The sequence below is a fragment of the Balaenoptera borealis genome, assembly GCF_965194805.1.
Source record: "Balaenoptera borealis genome assembly, chromosome: 9".
In the NCBI taxonomy this organism is placed as follows: Eukaryota; Metazoa; Chordata; class Mammalia; order Artiodactyla; family Balaenopteridae; genus Balaenoptera; species Balaenoptera borealis.
Genome location: NC_138873.1, coordinates 43453090 through 43473184, shown reverse-complemented (window position 1 = coordinate 43473184; position 20095 = coordinate 43453090). Strand labels below are relative to the sequence as shown.

General features: G+C 37.2%; 1 protein-coding gene across 1 annotated transcript in view; it reads left to right on the top strand.

Moving 5' to 3' along the window:
• LOC309635241 (nephrocan-like) overlaps positions 1-19676 on the top strand; it is a 31036-nt gene extending 11360 nt beyond the window's left edge. The window contains exons 2-3 of the mRNA XM_082406200.1: positions 5163-6064; positions 14536-19676. Of these exons, the coding sequence (XP_082262326.1) occupies positions 5163-6064; positions 14536-14983 (1350 nt within the window). The 3' untranslated portion in view covers positions 14984-19676. The remainder of the gene's footprint in view (positions 1-5162; positions 6065-14535) is intronic.
• The last annotated feature ends 419 nt before the right edge of the window (positions 19677-20095 follow it).

Sequence of the window (20095 nt, the reverse complement as noted above, 5' to 3'; positions counted from 1 at the left end):
AAGTTCACTGAACAGCAATACTGCCACTTCCCTGACTTTAACCCAGTTAATTATCTCTAGGAAGCACAGTTCCCAGCAGAAAGGTTGATGAAAGAGAGGATTGTTTTGTGAAGGAAGTAGAAAGCTCTGAGCAATAATCCTTCTCTCTTCTCTTTTAAAAATCCTTAGGCTTTAAATGACCAGAGTTTACTTGCATTTGGTGAATGCAATGTATATTCTGTTTATTTGCTTTGAACTACAGAATTGGGTGCCTATATTTAAAGTAAAAAGTCTTAAAATGGATCTTCAGATTAATAGCAATAGAAATTTTATATATATATACACACACATATATGTGCATATATATATACACATACATATCACATATATGTGTATACACACCACAATTTTAAATGTTTCAGTTACTTGTTCATATAATTCAACTGTCTTTGGGTCTGTGAATGCTGTGTTTGAGACTGGGGATAAAAGATGAAAAATTCAGTTCTAGGAGTTCCCTGGTGGCCTCGTGGTTAGGATTCTGGGCTTTCACTGCCATGGCCCAGGTTCAATCCCTGGTCAGGGAATTAAGATCCTGCAAGCCATGCAGCACAGCTGGAAAAAAAAGTAAAGATTCACCGTTCCTGCCCTCAAGAGGGACTTTATTTATCCATTTATCTGTAAAAAGCCCTACTTCTTTGAGGTGCATGCCATCAGACTGTAACACTCTGTTCCTCTGTGTATCTTATACTGTGCCCCTGGTCCCTTCCATCCTGGCTCCTACTCTTCCTCTCCATCCTAAGTCCTGCATCTTTTGGTGTGCCTTCAGTGTCCAATATCCTAGTCCCATTCCTTGAACTCATAAAAAAGTATCTATCTACATTTCCACTTCACCACAGCCGTCTACTCTCTTGCTTATATCATAATCCACGTTATATCTGAAACTTCTGCACTCAAAAATCTTGAATTCCCATACCCACTCTCTGGTCATCATGTCCTTTCCCTTCAGCTGCCATACTCTACACTTATCTTTCCACTTCATGGAGACTTCTAATCCTAGATCTACCCACTTTCTCTCAGATAATCAGTTCATTTCTTATCTATCTTATTTCCCTACCCCTTCCCTCTTTGCATCCCACAATTAATTATCTCAACACCTATTCAGCAAAGCCTCAGTCTTACGTTAGGGTGATCATTTTCCTTTGTTTCTCCTATATCTGGACAGCTGGGTGCTGTTGGAGAGGATTACACCTGGTGTCATATCCAAGATAGCTTTTACCAAACCCGAGGTCATGAAAATGTATGCCTATATTTTCTTCTAAGAGTTTTATAGTTTTAGCTCTAACGTTTAGAGGACAAATAGAAATGTCTTTATGGTGGCAGTCAATTAAAATAATTGCACTTTACATCTTTTGTGGAGAGAAGAAGCTACTTCAAATTCCTCTTGGGTAAGAAATATATAGTTTATCAACAAGTGGGGGGGGGATTATAGCTTCTTTTTATATTCTTTCCATACTTTCCAGAATTTTTAAATTGTTTACAGAGAACAAGTGTTGCTTTGATCATCAGAAAAAAAATTCCAACATAGTTTACAAACTCCTTGCTGGCTTGGTTCACACATGTCTGAGGCAGTCACTTTGAGGGTGTGTGAGTTTCCTGTGTGCATTGGACCTATAAGGTGACTAAGAAAGGCAGGTAACCTTCTAATGCTTGAAGTAGGGCCTGCCCAGCATTAAAACCTGAAACAAGGGCTTCCCTGGTGGCGCAGTGGTTGAGAATCTGCCTGCCACTGCAGAGGACACAGGTTCGAGCCCTGTTCTGGAAAGGACCCACATGCCGTGGAGCAACTAGGCCCGTGAGCCACAACTACTGAGCCTGCGCATCTGGAGCCTGTGCTCCACAACAAGAGAGGCCGCAATAGTGAGAGGCCCGTGCATCGCGATGAAGAGTGGCCCCCGCTTGCCGCAACTAGAGAAAGCCCTTGCATAGAAACGAAGACCCAACACAGACAAAAATAAATAAATTAATTAATTAATTAAAAAAAAAAAAAAAACAAAACCCTGAAACAAAGCCTTTTCATGAGGAAACCAGCAGAAGTTGCCCCTCTACTCTATTTCATTTTACTTGGTTTGCTTTTTTTTTTTCTTTTTTAACTTTTCTTTTTATATAGTAACTTTTATCTACATAAGTATTAGGCTCACTAAACTGTACAACTCTGATGGCAGGAATTTTACTTAGCTAAGCTTCCTAAGCCTAATTGTTAACACCAAGCCATACTTGCCTTGCTTTTTAAGCAATGTTGAAAAACTGCCAGCAGCCCCAAGTTTAGCTGCAGGGCAAAAGCATCTCTTTCCACATCTCTTGAGCACAACCCTGCTTAGGCCATGGAAATGGAAAAACAGGTCTGGCAGAATTTTTTTCCCTTTGTCAGCTCTGCAAACTCAACTGATAAGTTGAAAATCATTGGGTGTCTTCCTCACTGTTTGTGGCACCAGAACTCTATACTCTTCAGCTAAATGCATGTTATAAACACTAAGGTTAAAAATATATGGGGGCTTCCCTGGTGGCGCAGTGGTTGAGAGTCTGCCTGCCAATCTAGGGGACACGGGTTCGAGCGCTGGTCTGGGAAGATCCCACATGCTGCGGAGCAACTGGGCCCGTGAGCCACAATTGCTGAGCCTGTGCGTCTGGAGCTTGTGCTCCACAACGAAAGAGGTCGCGATAGTGAGAGGCCCGCGCACCGCGATGAAGAGTGGCCCCCGCTTGCCACAACTAGAGAAGGCCCTCACACAGAAACGAAGACCCAACACAGCCATTAAAAAAAAAAAAAAAATATATATATATATATATATATATATGTTGGGGTAAGGTAAACCTGGGTTGGAAGCCCAACTTTTCCACTTACTAGCAAGACATACTTGGACATTTTGTTTTGCCTTCTTGAGTTTACCTCATTGAAAAGGGAATAATCATGCTTACACATAGATCTTTATAAAGATAAGCATAGTAAATACTTAGAAAATGGTGGCCATTTTAACTAATAATAATCAAAAGTAATCTGCATTGACCTGATAAAGAGCAAAGATTCTCTATGTTTAATAATAGGAAACAACTATTCACTGGATTCAGTTAAGAAAATGACCTATATTTACTATTTAGCTAGTCTATATACTTTACAAATAGAAATGAAGACAAATTGAAGCTCTGACACCACTCTTTGTCTAGTCCCCATAGAAATTGCCCATTCAGATCCATGTCATCTCCGAGACTTGCTACATAGTCAGCAATCTTTTAGTGTCTGTGGTCACTCAGATAGAAGTAGAAGCATTTGCAACACCAAGGTCTTTTTGGGGGGAGATCAACAGTTCCAAAGGTGAAAAGCTATGTGTAGGGTCATTTATGACTTTACATGAAAGAAAGCCTAGAAAAAGGTACTTCAGAATGAAGAATAGATTAAACAACACTGAATCTTGGACAGGTCATTTAATTTTTTTTTGGCCTCATCCCTTGTATGGAAGATTTGGACTAGATAATCTCTAAAATTTCTGCTTTTCTAAAACTCTATGATCTGTGTCCAGATCTTGAGTCTTTTTTGAAAAACATTAATTATAGACCACAGGCAATGGAAAATGTATTAGAAAATGATGAGTTGAGGAAGAAAGGGCTTTGGAGTCCAACGGACTTTGTTGAAATTCTCAACTCTTTCAAGTTTGACGATACCAAACTTTCAGGGTTATTAGGAGAATTAATGATAACACATAAAAAAGTACTTGGAACTTGTAGATGCTCAACAAATGCAAAAAAAAAAAGCTATTGATCTTGGGATTAAGACTAATTAATACATCTGATTAATCATTAAGAAAATATCAAATGTTAGTAGCAATATATAAGCCAAGGCAGCTATCAAAACTATTATGATTAAAAACATCTGTTTATGCAGTTTTTAACATGAGATTCTTCTACTAGAGTATCATATTAGGAGATACTTTAAAATATACCATAATTCACATCACATGTCTTCCCATAATATAAATACCTGTAACAAATATGTGATGCAAAATTAACCCACTTTTAAGGTATTAATCATGTATTGATGTTACAAAAGAGCTCAACTTCACAATTAAATCAAACATTTAGAAACTGTAGATAGTAAGACATAAAAGTGTGCACTGAAAATTCCAACTTAATTGAATTCTAAAGCAGGTTGAAAGTTTTGTGAAGATTTATCAAGCTCAGGAAAATCTGGAACAATTCCTCTTTTTGCCTAAACATGATTTTACTCTGAGAACCAAATACCAAATTACATCATCCTAGAAAAGAGGTGGATGTCCACCTAGGAGGAGTTTGGAGGATATGTGGAGAGATAGGGGTGCTTGAACTTGCAAACCATGGAGAAAGTACAGCAGATTTGGTCATTTCTAAAATCTAGGAGAGGAATAGCATTAGGTCTGGGATATATGCATGAATGGACTCCTTGCTCTACAGAGATGGAGACACATGTATCCTGTTTGTTTCTTCATGAACCTTTTTCATCAGTGAAGCGTAAACTGGCCGGTAGGAACAACGAGGTTAGTTTTCCCAACTATTATACAGTTGAAAATGTTTTTCTGATAGGCCCATTCTACTGATAGCAGTATCTAGGACATTAAATTTTTTTTACTTTTAATGCTTAAGTTGTTAAAAAGGTAATTTATAATTTTAAAAAATCTAAACATTGCAAAATGTAGATAGATAATGAAAATTCCTTATAGTTTTATCCCCTAGAGTTAGAAACTCTAGTTAATAGTTTGGTGAAAGATTTCCAGATTGTTTCTTTTTTGGCTATTACAAGATGATGCAACCAAGAACATCCTATTGCATAAATCATTGTGCAATTTGTAAGTACTTCTACCTAGAAGTAAACTTGCTGGGTCAAAGAATACGCAGCAAAAGTTGGCCAACTTTATGTCTACCAATAGTGTGTGAAAGTGCTTAAAATATTTTAGACATCTTATACTGTTAGCAAGTGAATAAAAATGGTCAGGACCTGAGTTTCTATCCTTTTCCAAGAGATGTTTAAATAGATCCTGAAGGGAAATCTGAAGTATCATTAGTATTGCATGATAATGTATATGGCTTTTTTTTTCTTAAAATAATCCTAATTTACTGCTTTTCTTCCCCATTCCCCATCCCTGCTTTTTTTGTAGCTGTCTAACTTCACCCAAATGTCAGCTCTAGAAGATTTTATTCTGCTGGCCAGTGGAACAGAGTCAGTAGAAAATGACACTTTCAAGACTCTGAGTACTTTGAAGACCTTGGAACTCTGGAAAAATAAGTTAAGACGGGTCCCCAGTGCTCTCCCAGCCAGTCTTGAAGTGTTAAAACTAAATGATAATTCAATATATGTCCTTCACGGATCTGATTTTGAAGGACTGAAGAAATTAAAAATCCTTGAACTGAAAAACAATCTGATCTCTTCTCTCTCTCCCAGCATGCTTTCCTCTCTTGTCAGTTTGCAAAGCTTGGTGTTGGACAGCAACAATATCGAGTCTGTGAATGGACCACTGGCACTTCCCCATCTGAAACATCTGAGCATGGAGAATAATAAGCTACATCTCATACCAGCTAGCTTCTTCACTTCTCTTCAGTCTTTGCAGTTTCTCAGTTTCAGTAGTAACTTTCTGACTAAAATTCCTATTAACCTGCCCAAATCCTTGCTCTCATTAAAAATGGAGAGAAACCGGCTCAAAGTGGTAAGGTTTCGAGATATGAAACATTTGGAGAATCTTTCCCATCTTTACCTGTCAGAAAACTCACTCTCTTCCATCGATGGGGCACAGCTCCTTGCCAATTTAACTACCCTTGAGCTGTCCCAAAACCAGCTTCAAACGTTGCCCCTCAGACTACCAGCAAGGCTACAAAAGCTTGATATCAGCAACAATCTGATTCAGAAAGTTACAGCACAAGACTTCCAGGACCTCCGAGATTTGAAACATTTGTTTCTGGACAACAACATTGTCAGCTTGTTTGAAGCTGGAGCCCTGCAGAGGTGTTCCCAGCTCTCCAACCTGGCTCTGGAGCAGAACCTTCTCTTGTCTATACCTCTACGGTAAGTGAACGTTATCATTTACAGTAACTACTAAAAAAGTTTTCCAAAAACTGGGACAACTAAGTACATTATACAAGCAAGAAAAGTCATCCAAGCAAACATAAAGTATCTGATCAAGGCTATCCAAGGGTTCAGGGGTGGAAGATTTAAACAGGGGTTTGGAATCTCCAGCCCTCAAGCTGACCCCTGCACTAACTTAACTTATCTTGCCTATAGGACAAGACACCAACAGGGGACATCTGTATTTGAAAATATGCAATGCCACTTTGGGGACGTATGGTAACAAACATCATAGGGGGATGTTACTTGTAAAACTGTGTTCTGGTTTCTAAGTATATGGCCTGGATCTAGCAACAGGCCGACTAGGCATGTGCTTAACCACTAGCAAAGCAAGGACACCAGGAAAAAATGAGGTGGGGTGGGGAGGGGGGGTAATGTAGTAAGACATTTATATTTTTAAAAAGCATTGAAGTAGTATTTATGGGAAAAAAATCAAAACTCGGTAATCTAACATTGTTTTTATTTTGAATTATATATTGGGAGCCTCATGTTCTTCTCAGTGCTGTGATTTTTAAAGGGCTTAAGGGATGCTGCTTATTTCTCTGGGTGTCTGTCTGTGAGTGTGTGAGACAATTTGTGTCCGTCTTACTTTCTGTTTTTGGTTGTTTCTTCTGTTCTCTTTCTCTCTCACACAAACACACACACCCTCATACTCTGACAATTTCTCTTCCAAATATCCCTCCTTCTATACCCAACCCACTGTACCTGTTCCCCCTAACCAGTCATAATCTATAACTAATGTACATGCTTACATTAATTGATCCTATTTATTTAAACTTTATCACATGTTCCACATTTTAAAGTAGAATTAAAAAACAGTAGAATAAGTACTATTATTCTCCTAAAAAAGATATTATGTTGTTTATTAAATGTGTCTATCAGTGGATTCTTTTTCCTTTCAGCACTTTATAGAAAAAGAGGCTTCCTGCCCTATTATTATTATCAAACTTCTCATAATTAATGTACCAGCTTCTGGCTTCTGTAGAATCCTGTGGTGCTTGATTTACTTATTATCAGTGTTCATTATGATAATTTTTCTTATCAATGAGAAAGGAAAAAATTATCTGATATGGACAGATGTTCATTTTTTTTGCACTGTACCCAATGCAAAACATCGAAAGGTGATTTTTCGAACTGAAATCAGTATTTTAAATTATATATTGAGGATGATTTGAAAGTAATCAATTTCTCTTAATGCCTAAGCATGTGCATACAATTAATTTAATTCAACAAGTCTGTTTTGAGCATTCACCACGTGCCAGGTACTTTACCAGGCACTTGGGATACATCAGTGTAATAAAAGAGATAAAACTTCTTGTTCTGTACAGCTTAAATTCTAGCAGGGAAAGAATGACAACATAATATGTAAGTAAAGTATATAATATTTAGATAGTGTTAGGTGTTATAATTAACAACAAAAAGGGGCAGGACTACAGTGAATGAGGGTGGCTGGTTGCAATTTTCAATAAGGTAAGCATGGTAACCCTCCTGAAAAGGTAAGCTCTGAGCAAAGACTGGAAGGAGGTGAGGGATGCAGTTGTGAAGCTGTCTGGGGGAAAAAGTGTTCTAGACAGAACAGCCCTGAAGGCAAGAACATGCAGGCAGTATTTCAGGACTCTAATTCTTGTTGTTATTTAAATAATTTCTCTACTATGTTCAAGCCTTATTTTCTATTACTGCATGCTCCTCCTCCAAACAAAAAATCGTGTATAAAATAAAAACTCATCAAACAGGTTAGGGAGTGACTGTATCACATAAGGATTCTCAGCAGGCTATGACAGCCATGGGCAAAACTGTGAACTCGGTGGGCTTTTCTATTTGGGTGACCTTTAGAAAGCATTTGGTGAAGTAATCCTGCTAAGTTTAATGAGTGAAAAATAGCTTAATTATTTACTCCTGCCAGGGTATTTGTGTTTTAATAAGTGACTACAGAAAGCACAGTTTTTACCCAACAGAGTGTATAATGGAATTGCAAGCCTGAGCTAACCCTAATTTTCAAGTCTGACTTTACGATGGAATTATCTGGAGAACTTTTAAAAAGCCTCCTCATGCCTAGACCTCATTTCAAACCAATTAAATCAGACACCCTAGGGTTGTGGGCCAGGCATCGGTATTTTTTAAAAGCTCCCCAGATGAATTTAATGTGTAGCCAGGTTTGAGAACTACTGGGAAAGGACAATGGGGCAAGAAACAAGATACCAGGGGTCTTTTCCTATGAGGCTTAAATGAAACAACACAACTGTCTGCTTTGTCAAAGAACCTGGCCTGTTATGAGAGCAATGTTCCTGTAGAGAGTGATTTTTAAATTCCCCATCACGACCACCGCTTCCAAAACCCCCATTCCCCAACTTCTCTTTAAATTGGAAAGTGGGAAAGACCCAAAAAAATTTTCCAGTGGTTTTCCTCCCATAAAGAATTAAAACACAACACTATCTATTCCCTATATTTGAATTTTGAGACTTTTATTTATGAGCTTTAAACATTACACTCTTTCTTTTTATTTGAATGCTTCTTATTCATACACAAAACTACACTTTAAAATTCAGTATTCTATAAATAAACTGTAAACACAGGCAACCTCTCTGTGTTAGTTGCTAACCTAACCTAACCTAACCTGTTAGTCGCTCGTTGTGTATCCTATCACAAACTGTTTCCACAAGTCCCTTCCTCTGTCTACCATCCTGCAATCTACATTTCATCAGGAAAATAATGGTATATGGTTTTAGGTACACATGAATTAAAATATCTACCCCATTTGCCTAAATATGCTAACTGAGACAGAAACAATACCTAACATTTATTAAGTGCTTACTAAGCTCAGCAGTGAATGAATATACATGTTATTCCCTGTTACTCCTTACAACAATCCTGTGAAGGTAGGTACATTGTTTTACCTATTATTTTACAGATTAGAAATTAAGGTTAAGAGGTATCAAGAAACTTGCTGGAAGTCATATGGTCAATAAATTTTGGAGTCAGGGTTAAACACAGTCTAACCCCAGGGCCTGGGAATTTTAGGCACTGCACCCTCACCAGCCTCTGAGGTTTACTCTGCTATCAACAATACACTCCACTACTTAGAATTTAGTCTACCCAAGACCTGGGTCTTGCTTCTTGCTGCTTCTCATTTCACCAAGCTGCAGCTCGGGGAACAAATATAAGTTACATCACCCCTTCTTTGTTCACAATTTGGATAATTCAAATCCAGAATAGCTTTCTACGACCTGATGAAGCCAGTCAGCATTTTCTCTTACTCAAGTGCCATCTACAGACAAAATGGGGGTGTGCCCCTTTTTTACTCTAAAAAGCGACACTGCTGAAAGAACAAATAGCATTTCTAGACATATGTTTGTCTTAAAATCAGGGCTACCTTTTTGTATAAATCAGACTTATAAAGATAAATTATATCAAAGCAATAAATGACTACCCAAAGGTCACAGAAGGAGGAAATTAGTGATCTCTCTTACAGTGCCATTTTGGTTATCCATAGAAACATGAAAGAAAAAAAAAGGTACTCCTAAGACCAGGTACAGATTTTGGCTGCCCAGCCCAGAACTGAATAACTGTATTTGTTTAAAAGAAAGCTTGGCTTGCTCATTTTCGTTACTAACATTTTTATGTAACTTCTGTGTACTGAGCACGTTCATCTATATAGCGGAAAATCAGAAGCTTTAAAGAGCTAAATAACTTACCTAAAGTCACATGCTGGTGAATAGAATAGCCAAAGTTAGAACTCAAGTCTTAATAAGTAGACTTGACTCTTTGGTTTACTCTGCCGTATCTTTCCTCAGCTGTGTTCCCTGTACTCTCAATAGTTGCAGAGTCTCGCTTACTGCCTCACCACCTATTAACAGGCCATTTTTCCTTGAAAAAGAAAAAAGCTATGCACAAGAGATTTTCTGTATAACTTTTAGAGATGTACCTTGTATAAGCTGGTGTGTACACAAAATTACATTGTCTTAGGGATTAACTTCAAATTCAATTTAAACTGTGGATACCAGTTTGAAAATTGTTAGTGGTATTCACAGTAAACCGACTGAGAGAAATGTCTTTGCACAAGCTTTTACCAAACTGTTAAAATGTGTGAAGTGATTTTCTCTGGTAAATTAATCTGCTTTGTTAGGTAAATTTAATTCCAACAAAAAGAAAGCACTTTAAACAAATAAGACTTTAAAATACTCAAAAGCACAAGTACTTATGTATGTATATGTATTATATGGTTTAGGAGAGGAAAACAGATATAAAATACATGAACATAAATATATATAAATATAAAATGTAAGTGTCAAAGAAAAAAACAAGGGCAAAATTTATGCTAAGTGCCAATAACCTAAAAGATTAATGTTTCAGAATGAAATTCATATAAGAATAATACTATAACAAACAAAAGGTAATATTGTCATAAAATATGGTTAAATTCATTTGTTTTTTTCTCTTTGACATAGCAATCATATGACGGGGACCACCACAAAAAAATTCACTAAATACTAAAAAGAATGAAATGTACATCTAATATGTTCACACTGTATGAAGATAGCATTCAGATGGTATTTCAAGGGACTTTTTTTCCTATAAAGCTTTCTCACTTCTTGTACTTCACAAAGAGAATAGCACTTAATATAAAGTTGTTGACTAGCAGAAAGATTTTCAGTTCACAATTGTGATTATTATTTATTTTTTATCAACAAGCGTTAGCATGACACTTTTCAAATGGGTATCCACTGTTAAAATTTTTTTTTCCTGATTATAAAGAAATACCTGTACAAGTTGAAAACTTAGTGTGCTGAAAAATAAAAAAGTCACGCATAACTGTTCAACCAGAACCTATGCCTAGAGATAATTTGTTTTTATGTATTTGAGATCAGTCAATTTTGTTTTCTATTTTTTCCATTTAACATTATAGTGTGGTTTTTCTCTCCATTTCCCCTTTTCTATTTTTTCCAAGTATCACTACAGACCCAGGGATCTTAACTCATTCAGTGTGTTATGATCATTTATAGTTGCTAGTCTCTTTTGGTGCTCAAATTTCCCCAAATTTGGCTAGTGGGAGCCCCTCCAAGCTGGTTCCTATGTTCATGAGACATGATTCCATTACCTCTCTTTTTAAAAAATTGTGGTAAAATACACATAACATAAAATTTATGTTACAATTAATAATTTTTACATGTACAATTCAATATTGTTAAGTATCTTCACATTGTTGTGCAACCAGTCTCCAGAACATCTTTTTTCATCTTGCAAAACTGAAACTCTGCACCCATTAAACAACTCCTCATTTCCCTCCTTCCCTCACTCCCTGACAACCACCATTCTACTTCCTGTTTCTATGAATCTGACTACTCTAGATATCTTACGTAAGTGGAATCATACAGTAGTTATCCTTTTGTGACAGGCTTTTTCCACTTAGCATAATATCCTTATTCATGTTGTAGCATGGTCAGAATTTCCTTCCTTTCAAGGCTGAATAATATTCCATTGTGTGTACTTGTATTTTGTATTTTGCTTATTCATTCATCCATCAGTGGACACTTGGATTGCTTCCACATTTTAACTACTGTGAATTCAATATGGGAGTATAACATGGGTGTATAAATATCTCTTTGAGACCTTGCTTTCAATTCTTTTGAGTATATACGCAGAAGTGCAATTGCTGGATCATATGCAAGTATAGTCTTAATTTTGGGGGGAACCACCCATACTGTGTTCCATATTGACTGTACCATTTTACACTCCTATCAACAGGGCACAAAGTTTCCAATTTCTCCACATTCTTGTTAACACTTGTTATTTTCTGGATTTTTGATAGCAACCAACATGATAGGTGTTCCACTAATCTTTGAACACTTCATTGCATTCCAATTCAGACATTCCAGCTTACCTTGCCCAGACATGGAATTAGCCATTTTTCCAAGAAGTCTTGCTTCTTTTTTTTTTTTAAATTTTATTGAAGTATAGTTGATTTACAATGTTGTGTTAATTTCTGCTGTCCTGCAAAGTGATTCAGTTATACATATATATATGCCTTTCCATATTTTTTCCATTATACTTTATTACAGGATATTGATTATAGTTCCCTATGCTAAACAGTAGGACCTTGTTGTTTATTGAAGCCTTGCTTCTTTTAAGTAGAGACTGGAATTCTGAAACTAAGATTTGTGTGTTCAGTGAGCTTATGCTGTTGGGATCACATTGCTACTAGTGTGTAATATTGCTTTTAGGTCCTTTCAGTATACAGAGGTAGAAAATATATATTTTTTAAAATCATAAATTCACATCGGTATTTCCAATTCATATTAACATTAGAGAGAGTTTTTTCTTCTCTTATTTTATATTTGTATCTTTTTCTCTTACAGTGAAAATCTTGGTTCCTAATAAGATTAATATATTTACTTATTTTCTTTATCTTACAGTATTCATTAAAAAGTTTCAAAATTGTATTACTAAGAGTAATATTAACAATAAATATACTGTGAGAAATTTCTTTGCAGATCCTTTTGTCTTTAGAGTCTAAGGCTTAGCTATCTCTACTAATGCTATTCAGAGTACTTTTTCTTTATTTTATATGGTTACATTACCAACATAAACATTTGATTAGTTAATTAGATTTGTTTGTTTTGGCTTGTGTTCAATTTTAGGGCTTGGTTTTGTTTTTATTTGTTTTACATAAAACGTTAACATGATTCAAAAGTTAAAACCATATGGAACCAAACACTCCCTATAAGTAACTATTTTAATTCACTTCTGGTTTATCTTTTTTTTTTTTTTCAAAAACAAGCAAAATGTGTACATGTATTCTTATTTCCCTCTTACACAAAAACTAAGATACTACATACACTATTCCACTTCCTGTTTTTTTTCCTTTTAACAATACTTTCTAGAAATCATTTTATGGGTAATTCATAGAGACCAGCCTCTTTCTTTTTCAAGGCTGCATAGTAGTTCTTTACTGTTGTACTGAGTTGTTTACAGTCTTTTGCTATTATAAATAATACCATAAGAAATACACATGTGCTGTTTTATGTTTGTGGATATAAAATACGGATATGTTTGTGGATATAAAATATCACATCTTCAGAGATTTTACCTAGAAATGAAATTGCTGGGTCGAAGGGTAAATGTACATGTTATTTTGTTAGGCTTTGCTAAATTCTCCACAGGAGCCGTGCCATTTTCAGCTCCCACCAAGCTATGTATGAGATTGTCTGCTTCTTCATGGCTTTGCCCACAGAATGTATTGCTAAGGATTAAGATTTTTTACCAATCTGATAGGTGAGAAATGGAATCTCTGTGTGGTTTTATTCTTCATTTCTCTATTCTGAGTATGGCTGAAGACTTAAAGCCTTTGCTTTTATGTGGATTTCCATTCATACTTTTTGCCCACTTTCAGACTTATTTTAAAACCTTTTCTTCTCAACTTGTAAGAGTCCTTTACATATTAGGGAGATTGGCTCATTGTCTGGGATATAAAGTGCAGATATTTCCCCCAGTTTATCATTTGTCTTTTGACTTTGCATATATCTTTTGCCATACACAATTTCTTTTTCTATTATTTTTAATGTAGTTGATTTAGTGATCTTTTATAGTTTCTGGATTTTTAAGCCATAGTCAGAAGAGCTTTTTTATAGAACTGGTATTTTAAAAATTATTTGAAAATATGATTTTTATGATCACATAATAGTCCATTATCTCTTAATTTCCATATTAGTGGACATTAGCCCTTTATCATTTTTTTGCTGTTATAAATATGATCAAATATGTGACAAACATATTTTTAAATAAATCTCTATTCACTTCTCCTATTATCTCCTACGCTGAAAGGCATGACGTTATTTAAATTCGATATATGTTACCAAATTGTTTCCAAAATGGTACCAGTTTATACTCCCACTAGCAGAGTTTAAGTTCTTACCTCACTACACCCTCATCAGAAATAAATTTTGAAATTTAAATTCAAAATGATGCTCTAATTTCTAATTTCTCACATTGCATCATTTTTCATTACCTTTTATATTCATGAAGAACAACCCTTTTCATATTTTTATTCAATATTTTTACCTTTCCTATAAATTATTGATTCATGGCATCTGCCAACTAAAAAGTTGGAAACTTACTATTTTTCTTATCAATTTGTTACATGATCCAATTTGAAACGAAAAATTAAAGAGTTTTATGGCTAGGAACCAGAAAAATCAGAGGGCTAGAAAATAAGACCTATGAGAAAGTGTTAAAGACCTGTAGATTAGACTGAGGTTTGCACTTTTAATTAACTTTACAAAATAAAGCTTGTTTTCTAGCTTCAGAGGGAACAGAATGGTACAGAAAAGGTGGGTGTTGCTCAATCTGAGTTGCCTAGGCAGTTATGGAATGATGGTCACAGCCTCCTCTCACATCCTGTTTCCATGCTTTTGCAGGCTCCCGGCAACCTTAGCAAGGCTGGACCTAAAAGGCAACGCCATCCAGGATATTGCTGAGAGGGAGCTCAAGGATCTGAAGCAGCTTCAGGTTCTAAACCTCAGGAACAACAAGATCTCTGCCTTAGACCTCAAAGCCTTGGAGGTGTTGCCTCGCCTCAGGCACCTGTATCTGGATGGAAATCCGTGGAATTGCACCTGCAGTCTCCTGAGAGCCAGGGAGGTCCTGAAGGCCAAGGGCACAGATGTGAGGGGAGGACAATGTGCAGCACCAGCTGAACGACAAGGGGAGAGCTGGATGTCTTCCAAGAAGATAATGAGGCAATGTGAGCATCACTTGCATCTGACCGAGAAAAGCAAAGAGACCAAAAAGAAACCAAAGCCTGAAGAGCACTCCAGCATCAGAATCAATGTGGATGATGATTATTATGATTATGAGATAGATTAAGGATGAGCTTAGTTTACAGTTTAGAAAAAGGTTTTGTTTCTTTCTTTTTTTAAAATAGACTTCATCTTTAGAGCAGTTTTAGGTTCATAGCAGAATTGAGAGGAAGGTACAGAGATTTCCTATATACCTCCTACCCCTACACAAACATAGCCTCCCCCATTACAACATGTCCCACCAGAATGGAACATTTGTTACAGTTGATGAATCTCTATTGACAGGTCATAATCACCTAAAGTCCATAGTTTACATTAGGGTTCACTCTTGGTGTTATACATACTCTGGGTTTGGACAAATATATAATGACATGTATTTACCACTATAATATCACACAGAGTAGTTTCACTGCCCTAAAGATCCTCTGTGCTCCAGAAAAAAGGTTTTTTAATGTTCAATATCTTAAGTAGAAATATATAATACATTTAGATATACAAGATTCTTCTTATAAGTTTTTCTCTTTCTTTTTAAGAATGAAGTGAGGGTTAAGACAAGTTGAGGTGGGGGGGAGGGAAGCAGAAAGGAATGATCAGAAGATGTAAGATTCCTTCCATGTTAAAAGTAATTTGTTTGTATTTTATACTGAAACCTAGACAAATAGTAATGCCCAATAAAATCTCTATCTAACTAACTTCCTGTAAATAGAGTAGTTCATTTTATCAAATAAAAAGTGATGATTTTGTGTATGAAGTTGGTACCTATAGACCTGCACTACAGGCTTTTGTTTATAAGTAATAAAAACTGACTCCAACTTAAGCAAGAAAGAATTTATTGGAAAGGTTGGGAATAACTCACAGAATCAAAGGAAAATCTGGAGAATCTGGAAAGGACGGGGATCAGATCTGCTCCTGGGCCCCAGGCAGGAAGAACGTAATGAAGAGTCTCTAAGCTTCTTTAGGGTTCTCTCTGCAGAATGAAGTGTTCCCACTATTAGCAGTGTTAGCTTCCCTCTTCTCAAGAGTCACATCCCCAGAGGGAGAGACTAATTGTTCCAGCTTGAGTCACATGTTTGCCTTTGGCTAAGGGACAGTAGCCAAGGCTACTCTTTGACAGTCTCACCAAGACCAAAGGGAAACCAGAAAGGGAAATGTAAACTGGCACTGAAATTACCACAGATGTCCCTACAATAGCCTTCCTGAAAAGAGCTGTGCTTTAGTTACATTCAGTTTTCTCCGAGGACCACAATCCCTGCAGTGCCTTTCTTTTGATTAACTGCATACTTTTGAGAGCTGCCTGATTGGGGATAGAGGTGTGACTGTAGAATAATTTTTTTTTCCTCTCTATCAATCTACTTGTGAAAATCATCTACTTGCAAATAAATCTAAAACCCCATCCAAATCAGTTGCTCTTCTAATTACTAAGATTTATCAGCTGTAGTATTTTACAAGGCTTTTCATCAAAATACCCCCAATGGCAGAGAAAGAAACAGTAGAGATTTGTGCGGATGAGCAAAGATGCCCATCAGAAGCTAAAACTTTCTCCAGAGTGCCATGTTTTAGCTGAAACTTTTGTGCAAATTTTACATTACTTGCTTTATGTCCATATTTTCTTCTCCCCAAATCTTTATAACATTGATATTCCTTGGAGAAAAGCCTGGTAATATTGTGGTTTCTAGTACTTCCTGGCACATTGACAGGTATCCCAAGTATATATGCACAGATGCGCAGAAATAAGGGAACTCATATGATTTTCCTTGCTATCGTGTGGGGCTTCAATTCTTCTAATGTGTTAGACCACAGTTCTCTCTAACAAAGATTAACGATGCTTGATGTGTAATCATTTACACCCACTGACATTGCCTGGATATTTATAATCAGAATTCTCAAGCTGTGAGTGCCTTGAGACAGAATCTAGTCTTTTACAGGTGAGGGAGCTCAGGCTTATAGGGGTGAAGTGACTGTCAGGTTCACACATATAGGAAGTGGCAGAACCAGAACTGATTGCACCTGGATCAATCAATGTTTGATTTTGGTCCAGTAGTCTTTCTACGATAGCATTCAAAGCTACGTAAGATTCCCTTAGCACATTCTACTCACAAACAATGTCTAGAATGGTAATAGTTTCAATCAAGTATTTGTATTCATCTGCTTGGGCAGCCATAACAAAATGCCACAGGCTGGGTGACTTAAACAACAGAAAATTAGTTCTGGAGGCTAGAAGCCCAAGATCAAGATGCTGTAAGGGCTGGATTTTGGTGAGGCCTCTCTTCCTGATTTGCAGAGAACTGCCTTCTCACCGTGTCCACACGTGGCCTCTCGTCTGTGTGCACACACATGGAAAGAAGAGATATCTCTGGTATTTCTTCTTCTTATGACACCAATCCTGTTAAATTAGGGCCCCACCCTTTTGACCTCACTTAACATTCATTACCTCCCTAGTGGTCTTATCTCCAAATACAATCACATTGGAGGTTAAGGCTTAACATATGAAGGAATCTTGGTGGGCACAATTCAGTCCATAGCAGTTTCTTTCCTTCCTTCCTTCCTTTCCTTCCTTCCTTCCTTCCTTCCTTCCTTCCTTCCTTCCTTCCTTCCTTCCTTTCTTTCTTTCTCTCTCTCTCCCCCTTCCCTCCCTCTCTCTCTTTCTTTCTTTCCTTTCTTTTTCTTTCTCTTTCTCTTTCTTCCTTCCTTTCTCTCTTCCTTCCTCCCTTCCTTCCTTCCTTGCCTCCCTCCATCTTTCTTTCTTCCCCTTTCTTTCTTCCTTTCTTTCTTTCTTTCTTTCTCTTTCTTTCTTTCCTTCTTTCTTTCTTTCTCTCTCTCTCTCTTTCTTTCTCTCTCCGTTTTTCTTTCTTTCTTTCTTTCTTTCTTTCTTTCTTTCTTTCTTTCTTTCTTTCTTTCTTTCTCTACCCATTTATCTCAATTTCTGGCTCTTGATTTAAGTTTTTTGATGAATTTACAAAAAAAACAAGAAAAAGATAAAAGGTGGAAAGGACAAAGAAAGGGATAAGGAAATTTTAAGGCCCAATTATTATATTTTGACACTTATGAAGAGATTTTTAAAAATCAGATAATTAGCTATTAATCATGGAAAACAGCTAGAGACTAGGGTTGAGATACAGGACAAGTGAAATTTGGAAGGGAGAATAAAGTATGGAATATGAGATACTGATTCACAATCCTGGAATGTGGGTGTAGGTTGAGTGTCACTGGAGTTGGAGAAGGGGCAGTCACCTGGGCACAAAAGTACACTTAATGCCTGAGAAAAGGGTTACTTGGTAGGTAAAGAAAAGGGTAGATAAACTGTTAGACACCAGTTTTCCTTCTGTTAACTTCCAGTGCCTCTGTTTCTTCATCTGTAAAATGGGTATTACATACTACCTCCCAGAGTTAATTCTTTTGAATTAAACCTATATGGAAGAAAGTCATTTTCCTAACTACCCAATAATTTGCAAACCTGCCTCTCTCCCCAAATGGAGACCTTGCTCTATACCCCAGGTGCCAATCATATGGTGGCATCTGTAAATGGCACCTGCTAGGGTTATGCAGTGGCCAGCGTGTGTCCATACTGAAGCCCTTCTCTTCCCTCACTGGGTCCTCCCAACAATTCAAATCATGCCTGTTTAGTCCTGCTAAGCATCAGAACCGAGCCACTCACTGCCTGGTCACACACTTCCTACTGGCTGCTCCCTTGGTAATACAAATCCTGGTTGAAGACTTTACATTGCGCCTGGTAAGGGCTTGACTGTTCTCAGATAAAAGACCAGTCTCCCGCTCAGCCCTTGGGGAAGGCGGCGAGAACTTCATCACAGTTTGGAACCCCACAAGGAATAACTGAACTGAGTAAATCTGAAAAGAAGGCACTGGTGCTCCTTTCTGGCACATGCTCACATGGTCATACGCGAATACACTGCTTTTTTTTTTCCCCAATTTTGATGACTTATTTATTTACTTAAAGATTGTTCTATAGCCATGTTCTTTTTTTTTTTTTTTTTTTCCCGAATATACTGCTTTTATCAGAGCTGATATTTTCATTCAGGAGTATTTTTAGTTTCTACTCAGAATTGCTTAGAATTTATAAACTTTAAACAGCTTTTCCTTACAGACTTTATAAATTTCTTTTATGCCATACATGCAACAGCAGGAAAGTGTAAACTTGTCTTCTTTGGATCTGTAGGCTTTCTGCTAATGCCTTGGCAACGGGGTTCACACGTCTTCTCAAAAATCTCTGCTTGGTTGCACCTGTGAATGCCTCGCTCACTTCAGAGGGAGGAGGTTCATGGATGTCCTGGTTTTAGATGGGAACTATGTCTTCAAGGCTGATGCTGGGAAAATGCTCCTTCCTCTGAAGGAGTCCTTTTTTTTTTTTCCTCTATAGTTTTTTTAATTTTATTTATTTATTTATTTATTTATGGCTGCGTTGGGTCTTCGTTTCTGTGCGAGGGCTTTCTCTAGTTGCGGCAAGTGGGAGCCACTCTTCATCGCGGTGCACAGGCCTCTCACTATCGCGGCCCCTCTTGTTGCGGAGCACAGGCTCCAGACATGCAGGCTCAGCAATTGTGGCTCACGGGCCTAGCTGCTCCGCGGCATGTGGGATCTTCCCAGACCAGGGCTCGAACCCGTGTCCCCTGCATTGGTAGGCAGATTCTCAACCACTGCACCACCAGGGAAGCCTATATATATATATATATATATATATATATATATATATATATATATATATATATATATATATATATATATATATATATATATTTTTTTTTTTTTTTTACTAGATCCCATCATCAAAAAATGCTCTGGTATTGAGGCTATAGCCCAAAATTCTCCTTTTTCTAAAACAGGCATTCATATATATATGTGTGTGTGTGTGTGTGTGTGTGTGTGTGTGTGTGTGTAAGGGGTGAAGGTTGGATGGGGGGGGTCTGTTGACATTTAACTGTTTCATGCCTTTTATATATAGGTTATATACAATTCACCAGCCCTCAGAAACTGAATAATAATAATGATTTTTGGGCTTCCCTGGTGGCACAGTGGTTAAGAATCTGCCTGCCAATGCAGGGGACACGGGTTCGCGCCCTGGTCTGGGAAGATCCCACATGCCGCGGAGCAACTAAGCCCGTGCGCCACAACTACTGAGCCTGCGCGTCTGGAGCCTGTGCTCCGCAACGAGAGGCCGCGACAC